Source organism: Chinchilla lanigera, unplaced genomic scaffold (genome assembly GCF_000276665.1).
Source record: "Chinchilla lanigera isolate Chin_1 unplaced genomic scaffold, ChiLan1.0 scaffold00012, whole genome shotgun sequence".
Classification (NCBI taxonomy): domain Eukaryota; kingdom Metazoa; phylum Chordata; class Mammalia; order Rodentia; family Chinchillidae; genus Chinchilla; species Chinchilla lanigera.
In genome coordinates this window covers 26,534,477-26,543,994 of record NW_004955413.1, presented here as the reverse complement: position 1 = coordinate 26,543,994, position 9,518 = coordinate 26,534,477, and the positions used below count along the sequence as shown (strand labels likewise).

At 42.0% G+C, this 9,518-nt stretch overlaps 1 protein-coding gene across 5 annotated transcripts in view; it reads right to left on the bottom strand.

Annotated features, from left to right (window-relative positions):
- Xpnpep3 (X-prolyl aminopeptidase 3, mitochondrial) overlaps positions 1-9,518 on the bottom strand; it is a 56,246-nt gene that overhangs the window by 20,111 nt on the left and 26,617 nt on the right. For all 5 annotated transcript variants that reach the window (XM_005379329.2, XM_013511351.1, XM_005379330.2 and 2 more), the window contains one exon: positions 6,371-6,573. In XM_005379329.2, the coding sequence (XP_005379386.1) occupies positions 6,371-6,573 (203 nt within the window). The remainder of the gene's footprint in view (positions 1-6,370; positions 6,574-9,518) is intronic.

The window sequence follows — 9,518 nt, the reverse complement described above, 5'->3', positions numbered from 1 at the left end:
CTGGGATTACAGGTGTGTGCCACCACGCCTGACAGCGTTACTTCTAATCTCTTTGTCTTCTCCCACGTCCCTATTTTCTACCTAACCCATTTTAAATTTTAACCCCTGAGAGTAAAATCTACCTATTAAGGACTTGTATACTGCATATAATTTTCTGGCTTGTTTTAGATTTTGTTATATAACCACAAATCAAGTTCATACAGTTAAAGGTGGCAAATTAGTAGCTCAGTTTATCATCTTCTAAGCTATGTTTGATGCTATTGTCATTGCTGATGTCATAGCCAAAAGTGATGTAATTGTTCTAAACAGCTGTTCTTCCTGGTATTCCAAGATAGAGACTGACTAAGTAAGGGTCACAGGAAATACTGTGGCACAGTACCAAAGAACCAGAGGCTGGGCCAAATAGGCAGCAACTTCTCATCCCCAACAAAGTGAAGAGGTAGTATTTTGCAACAGACTCAACATCCAAAAACCAGCTACACCTGGAAGATACCTCACAGTAGCAGTCATTTCCTAAGAGTTCTAAATACTAACAATAAAGCAATCCACCATAGGCAATTTATAAGCATCATCCTATAAATAAAACTAAAAAAAAAAAAAAGAGAAGACACTTAAACAAGATGCAACCCCAGACATCCATTTCTCCAAAGGAAAACCCAGCGGGCAATGAGATGGGACAACCCAAAAGCCACCCACCTGGCCTCTTTGAAGTGGTAACAACAAAGTAATTGAATGAGGCTCTAGAAAAAAATCAAATCAGAAATAATTTCTCATATAACTGCAGAGATGGTGTCTACAATGAAAACCATGTTTAATGGCTCCATAGCAGATACAGACAAAAAAATAGGAGCTTAAGAAAATTGTGGAAGCCATGAATGCTCAGCATAGAAAGGAAATAGAATCCATAAGGCAGACTCAAGCAGATACCCAGGAGAATAAATATTCAACTGACAGTAACAATAGCAGATTAGGCCAATATGAGGGCAGGATCTCAGATACAGAAGACAGGCTTGCAGTTAGTGATCATGTAAAGAATGATTTCTTAAAAATAGCAAGGGAGCTGGGTATGGTGACACACGCCTGTAATCCCAGCACTCAAGAGGTGGAGGCAGGAGGATTGTTGTGAGTCTGAGGCCAGCCTGGGTTACAAAGTGAGTTCAAGGATAGCCTGAACTGCATAGGGAGACTCTGTCTCAAAACAAAACAAACAAAACAAATAAACAACAACAACAAAAAAATAGCAAGGGACCATGAGAAACCAATCCAGCAGCTGCTAGGTGAGGCAAAGAAGAATAATTTAAGATTAACTGTAGTCAGTGAAAAAGCAGGAGATAGTGCAAATGATATTAAAAAAACATGTTCACAGATGTCAAGGCCAGAAACTTTCCTGGTAAAGAAAAAGAATTTGACTTACTGCTAAGTGGGGCATACAGAACTCCAATTAGCCATGATCAAAAAAATTCTACAGCCAGGTATATCATACTCAAGATTTCAGAAATTCAACGCAAGAATAAAATCTTAAAAGCTGTTAGGGAAAAGAAACAAATCACCTATAAAGGAAAGCCCATCAGAATCACAGCTGATTTCTCAGCAGAAGCCCTCAAGTCAAGAGTTTGGAGTGAAGTTTTTCAAATTCTAAAGGAAAGCAACCTTCAACCCCGAATGATGTACCCCACAAAACTATCTTTCAAAACTGATGGAGAAATAACATATTTCCATGACAAAGAATATCTGAGGAAATTTATGACCATCAAACCAACACTCCAAAATGTTTTGAAGGACATTCTAGAAAGAGATAACAAGGACTACAACTCTATGAACTCCAACAGGAGGAATCCACCAGGCAAGGTGACAGACAAGTGTAGGGTACAGCATGGGCCTGCTAATGAGTCTCCAGAGTTGACAGGACTGATTCAGGGGACGTGGAGGCACTGCTGTGCAAATATAAAAAGTGAAGCCTGGTTAAATGTTGGAATGAGTGATAAATGTATACTATGGTGGTGTTTCTTGCCGGCATGTATAACTGACGAGGATGTAATGTGAATGTAAATTCTCTTGCCACCAGGTGCAATGAAGAGATGAATAACCCCAGAAGGCAGCAAGAAATCTGCCCTAAGTAAGAATGTCCGATGTCATCTGTAGGAACATCCATATCTTCATGCAGCCAAGCCCAGTGGCCAGGGTGGAAGGCTGATGGACAGCACTGAGAGCCTCAGCAGCTCCTGAAGACAGCAAGCTGAAGGACAGAACTGCCGTAGGTCTGGGGCAAAGATGGCGACCTCTGACTGCTATGCTCCTGACTCCATTGGGCCTTGGGGAAGTAGGAGATGGAGAAACTGATGCAGTGGCTGACGAAGAAGCAGTGTGTCTGAGCACTAATGGGGAAGGGGCAGAATCTCCACTTGCCCAGTTTGGGCCACTGAGCTGTGCCCTACATCACACTGCAGTTAGGAGTGGCTACTGGAGAGCTGGGCATAGTGTCGCACACCTGTAATCCCAGCACTTGGGAAACTGAGGCAGGAAGATTGTTGCGAGTTTGAGATCAGCCTGGGCTACAAAGTGAGCTCAAGACCAGCCTGAAATGCATAGCAAGACCCTGTCTCAAAAAGACTACTGGAGCCGACGTGCGTCCTAGGAAAGCTCCAGACAAGGGGACCAAGTGGAAAGTGATCCTGAGCATATCACCTCTGTCATAGAGGGGAGCATGGAGGCTGACAACCAAGATGCCAAGAGAACAAATGCTTCTTTGGTGTCTTGGGTTCTGCCTCCATGTGTGCTGTGTCTTCTCAGATAAAAATGGAAGGAGTCTGCAGAGCAACCCCAGGAAACCCCGAGATACTTTTACTCCTTGTATGACCATAAGCAAAAGGAGAAGAGAGACAACGCCAACAGCTACTCAACACAGTGAAGTTCACTTCCTCCTCACAGGGGTCAGCAAGTAGCGTGCTGCCAGTGGCTCCTTTAAAGAAACAAATCCTCCCAAGACCCCCTTAATTCCTCACCAGGGTCAACAGAAAAAGCAGAAACGTGAAAAAATGGTGGAATGTAAGGAAAAGACGACACAAGCATTACTTGAAGGAGTTTTGGACCACTCTGAAGTAGCTGCAAAGATATGAAAGGTTGATATCACGGAGGATCAGGGAGAAAGAGTGGGATGGATTTAAAAAACCATCAGGCAGGTCAATGCTCTTCTGGGCGACAGCTGCTTAAGAGAATGAGGAGGGATGGCTGAACCACCAGACTGGGGAGACTGATGTACAGATAGTATTTAGCTGGGGGGAAAAGCTGCAGAATTGCCAGGATGAAATAAAAAGTAAGCTTTAAGAGGTTTTGATAATAAAAGAACGACAGACATTGGAAGAGGAGGATGCTGACAGTGAAGGTGAGGGAGACCAGGATCTGTTGTCTCAGGGCTGGAGAGTGAACGGGGCTTTGGTGTGGGGGTTTACAGTCCAAGCTTGCTGACAGTTTCTACCGGGGTAAAAAGTGATATCTTTCAGTGCATGAGTCTTCCATTCCTAGAGATCTGGGCCCCTAGAAGGGTTGTGGAGATAAATGGGCCAGTGAGCAATGGCAGCTCAGGAAATGGATATGTCTTCGAAATTTTTGAAGTGTGATATAACAAAATGCCAACTTCCCCACACATTTACAGTCTTAACTGTTTCATTCTAGTTATAAAACCTGAAAGTTGTAAGTACTGTGCATAATTAATTATGTAATTATGTAAATAAAAAATAAAAAGGAACTAATGGTGCCTGGCTTTTTGCTCTGACCGGGCTGATACATTTTCCTCATAGTCTCCAGAAAGAGCCTGTAACAGCCTGCATTTGTGAATATTTTCAAATATGTCTATAGTATCACCTCAAGGATATTTAAGGCACAAGGGATATCCATCAGAGGCAGCCCAAGTGCTTAGAATCCATGAGGCCTTGGGTTCAATTATAGCACCAATACACAAATAAAATTAAACTTACCTGTGTACTGTCATAATCTGTTGAGACCTAGATCTAATATGACCGATGTAGTAACTATGTTTTCTTATTTTTTTTTGTATTCTTTATTTTTATAGTACTGAGGACTGAATCCAGGGCCTGTGCACCAAGCTACAGCCTCAATACTTTTTAAAATTTTTTTGTTTTGAGGCAGGGTCTTTTTGAAACAAGGTCTCACTATGCAGTTCAGGCTGGCCTTGAGTTCACTTTGTAGCCAAGGCTGGCCTCGAACTTGCAATGATCCTCCTGCTTCAGCCTGAGATAAGGTCTCTTTAAGTCACTACTTTGCCCAGGCTAGATTCAAATTTAACATCTTCCTACCTCAGTTTCCCAGAGTGCTTGGATTATAGACATGTGCTACAACACCAGGTTATACCTTTTAAAACAACTAGACAGGACATTCCCATAAGTTTATGATACTATTATCACCATCTGAAACTGGAGACACCAAGCTACAAGCAACTTCACTAAGGTTATAAATCACACGGAAGACTAGGAAACATGTTTAACCTTGCTAAATAAATATTCAGGGCAATGCACAGACTATGAAGTTTGAGGAATTTCTTGGGCTGGAGCCATCTGTGACATAGCGCATACTGCTAGGAATAAACTGTTATCCCCTGCCTCTGAAACAAAGAAGCTCAATACCTAGGTTGGTGGTGGCAAACCTATGGCACATGTGTTGTTTTTCCTAAACTAAATCCTCAGCATTCAGGTTTAATTGCAGTGTTGGCACTTTGTCATAAATAAGTGGGTTTTGGTAGCAGTTTGGGCACTTGGTCTCTAAAAAGTTTGCTGTCACTGACCTAATGGGCCTATTTGACCTAAAGAAGTCATATACTTCACTGGAGGAAAGTTTTGATCCCAATTAAAAAACTCACCATGATTAGCTGGGCGTGGTGGCACGTGCCTGTAATCCCAGCACTTGGGAGGCTGAGACAGGACTGCTGTGAGTTCAAGGCTAGCCTGGGCTACCTAGTGAGTTCAATGCCAGCCTGAACTATAGTGAGACCCTCTACCAAAAAGACACACACACACACACACACACACACACACACACACAAATACACTGCCCACACTCAGGCCAAATGCAGCATCCAACAAAAGTTATAACTGCTTCTCGATGAGTTACAGGCTCTTAGGCTAAGATAGAACTAGATAGTTTTTTGTTTTGTTTTGTTTTGTTTTGTTTTGTTTTCCAGTACCGGGAATTGAACTCATGACCTTGTGCTTGCCAGGCAAGCGCTGTGCCGCTGAGCTAAATCCCCAGCCCCTCTTAGGCTAAGATAGATCCAAAACACACATCAGTGATGGTGATGTTAGAAAGGCACTCTAATTACAAAGTCAATGCCCAGCTGGGCATAGTGGTACATACCTTTTAATCCCAGCACTTGGGAGGCTGAGGCAGGAGGAGCACCACAAGTTTAAGGACAGCCTGGGCTACATAATGAGATTTTGTCTCAAAAAATGAAAAAAGGAAAATGCATTTGCTATATGGAACCTGTTATCAGGAAGATCCACGAGACTCATTAGATTCATTAGCAAGCAGCCTCCCCCCATCCCTCTTTTCAGTCAACTACTGAAGGCTGCCCAGGCAGCTGGTCTGGTTCACATACGCCAGCTACAAAAATGAGGGAAAACTTTGTATGGAAAGCAGATGTTCAGAGTCCAGCAAAAGGCACGCTCCTTAGGGAAGAAATTAAAAAAAAAAACCCGCTTAAGAGGAGGGAGGGGAGAGAGATGGAAACACAATGTGCTGTCTGCATGCATCAGCTCCCTGGGACAAATGTGACCATTATGTGCTGCAAGCAGGTACTAAAAAACTTTAAAAAAAGAACACGGTGGAAAACTGGGTTGAATTATAGGCTGCATTTATAGCATGATAAAGGAACTGAACATAAATAAAAGCTCTAATTTGGGTAAACAATGACTTGTGCTATTGTCAATTAGACTTGAAATCAGTGTAACAAGTGAACCATAAATAAATGAACAGGAAAAGGGTCATGTATGTGGAGAACTGCTTTGTTTTCTAGTTTTTTTTTTTTTTTTGGTTTTTTGAGCCAGGTCTCACTATATAGTTCAAACTGGCCTATACCTCACAGCGATCCTCCCGCCTTAGCCTCCTGAGTGCTACGGTTAGAGGGACTGTTACTGGAAATCTGTATGGCAATTCTGGAAGCAAACTGAAGTAGGACCTGCTGCTGTTCAATGACACCCTATGTAAGTGACTGAAGATGAATGCAGTGAAAAAACTGAAGGACCAACTTTGGTCTCCAATGTCAACCAATGTCTGTCAACCAATGTCTGTGATTTGTATTTCTTTGTCTTTCGAGTGGTTTTTGTAATCTGGAAAAAGCCTTTTTCAATAGGAACCGTACCTGCGATGTCAGCTTGCCAGCGATCTGCATTCTCTCGATTTCTGCAGGAGATTTGACGAGCCGCAGGCGCTGGATCAGGTGCTGGACACCCTGGACCCCGTTCTTACTCCTGGCCTTGGCCTCCGTCAGGTGCTGCATGCAGTCAGAGTGAAGCTGTGTGTGCGAAGGCTTCGCCCAGTCATACCAAACCGTGCTCGACTCCGCTTGGAGGGAAAGCCAAAGAATACATTTCAACTGACGGGCGATTGGGTGTAGCTCAGGGGCAGAGCATGTGAGAGGCCCCGGGTCAGTCCTCAGCACCAAACAAAAAATAAAATTAACAGCAACAAGAAGAAATGCCAACCGTCACGATGACCTGAACAAGTCAAATCTGTAAGACCTGAGGGTTGAATTAAAACTCTCAGGGCTCCAGCAATCGATGGGTTTGATCATGAATCATTGCAAAAGACATTCTCTGAAAATGGCAGGATATTGTGGGACTAAATACAGCTTTTCTGCCCCAAAATATCCGTGTTCTTCAGAAAGATAGATGGAACTAAAGCTTTAAATTTTATAGTACTTGAGATTGAACCAAGGCCTCTACACTGAGTGACATCTTCAGCCTTCATTTACTTACTCACTTTTTATTTTAAGGAAGGTCTCACTAAGTCATTAAGCTGCTAGAGCTGGGTTTGAATTTGTGAACCTGCAAGCCTCCTGCCTCAGCGTCCCAAAGTCCTGCCATTATAAGCATGTGCCACCATGCCTGGCAAGCTTTAAGTTCTGCCTTCATTACTGATTCAGAGATAATGAAAACAGAAAGAAGTACTCAGATCATGACCTTAGAGGTAAAGCATCCCCTGCCTTTCTTGTCTTGGTGCAATTATTCATCACTACAGAAACATGATAGTTGATAATATGTGCATCTTCCCTTTGCATCTGCTTTCTATTTTTCTTGTACCTTTTAACTCCAGAGACCTAAGAAAATAGTGCGTCTCTATCTGCCAGAGATCTATAATATGAAGTCTCATTATGAAACTGACTTGTGCTTAACACCCCATATATAATTTTTTCCCAACAGTAGCATAGGAATGATATTCCTAACAATCTAAACCTGAAGAGTGCTTTGTTTTATATGACTGAAAAGTAATTTGGGAGCTGGGCATAGTGGTACATGTTTGTAAGGCCAGCACTTTGGAGGCTGAAGCAGGAGGATCATTCTGAGTTTGAAGCCAGCCTGGGTTCCATACTGAGTTCAAAGGCCAGGCTGAACTACATAGTGAGATCCTGTCTCCATTAAAAAAAAAAAAAAAGCCAGAAACGGTAACATACACTTGTAATCCCATCACTCAGGAGGTTGAGTTAGGAGGATCACCTCGAGTTCAAGACCTGTCTGAACTTCACAGTGAGTCCAAACCCAGCCTGAATTACACAGCAAGACCCTGTCTCAAAACAAACAAACAAACAAATAAACAAACAAAAAAACCCAAAACACTGCATGGGAAATATTTATTCTACTTAAAATAGATGGACATTTCTTGTAGCATTTTGTTTGTTTCTATGACAAGATCTTACTAAGTTTCCCAGACTGGCCTTGAACTCATGATCCTCCTGAGTGCTGGGACTTCAGGCATGTACCACCATGTCCTAGCTTGTTGCAATTTTTTCCTTTTCTTTTTTTTTTTTTTGAGTGCTGGGGACTGAGCAAAGGGCCTCATGCATGCTGGGTAAGCACTCTACCACTGACTTAACTCCCTAGCCTACTTATAATTTCTTCTTCTCCTTCCTCTCCTTCTTCTTCTTCGAGATAGACCAGTGGTGGTGAACCTTTTAGAGATTAGTGTCCAAACTGCAACCTCAAATCCACTCACTTATTGCACAGTGCAAACACAGTAATTAAACATGAATACTGAGGTTTGGTTTTGGTTTTTTTTTTTGTCTTTTTTGAGACAGGGTCTCGCTATGCAGTTCAGGCTGGTCTTGAGCCCACTTTGTAGCCCAGGCTGGTCTCAAACTCGCAACGATCCTCTTGCCTCAGCCTCCTGAGTGCTGGGATTATAGGTGTGCGCCATCACGCCAGGCTTGAATACTGAGGTTTTAAGGAGAAATAACTCTTACATTAGTGTTGTCTGTCTTAAAAAGAAAAACACAGTAACACGTGTGTTACAGGTTTGTCACCACTGAGATAAGATCTCGCTATGTAGTTCAGGTAGGCCTTCAATTCATTATGTAGCCCAAGCTAGCTTTAAACTCACAGCAATTCTCCTGCCTCAGCCTTCTGAGTGCTGGGATTACAGGTGTGCCACCTTGCCCAGCTAATATTTTTAAAGGCTAAATAACTTCAGCTCAGGCATGGTGGTATACCTATAATCCCACTTACTCAGGAGGCTGAGGCAAAAACATTGAGGGTTCGAGGCCAGCCTAAGCAACACGGGAAGACTGTTTTGAAAAAGTAAAAAAAAAAAAAATACTGCCATTGCTTATGTATGAAATTATAGCTCAACTTTTTAAAAGTTTTTAAACTTTTAAATACACATTATTGCATTAATCTTTTTCTTTGTTTAATAATTTTATCTAGCAAACAACCAACATTAAGAATGGTGGATAAAGGCTGGGTATGGTGGTATATGCCTGTAATCCTAGCACTTGGGAGGCGGAGGCAGGAGGATCGCCATGAGTTAATGGCTAGCCTGGCCTACATTGTGATTCAAGTCCAGTTTGAACTGCATGGTGAGACCCTGTCACAAAAACAAAACAAAATAAAACACGAAACAATGGTGGGTAAGTGTTTTCAAGAAACACATTTTATGTAAAGATTTGACTATATAGGCTTCTTCAAATTTAAACTATTGAACATGACAGCCAGCAACTGATACAAGACATCAAAAAACAACCAAAAAAAAAACCTTCTGTGCTCCATTTACGTGGATTTTGAAGACTTAAGAAAGTTCAATGAGTTAAGCCAATAGTTATCTCTGTAAAGTAGAAAATATTTCTATAAAGTAACAAAAATAATTTTAGAAAGTTCAATGAGTTAAGCCAATAGTTATCTCTGTAAAGTAGAAAATATTTCTATAAAGTAACAAAAATAATTTTAAATCACTCTTTCTTGGAGCTGGGCGTGGCGGCACACACCTGTAATCCCAGCACTCAGGAGGCTGAGGCAGGA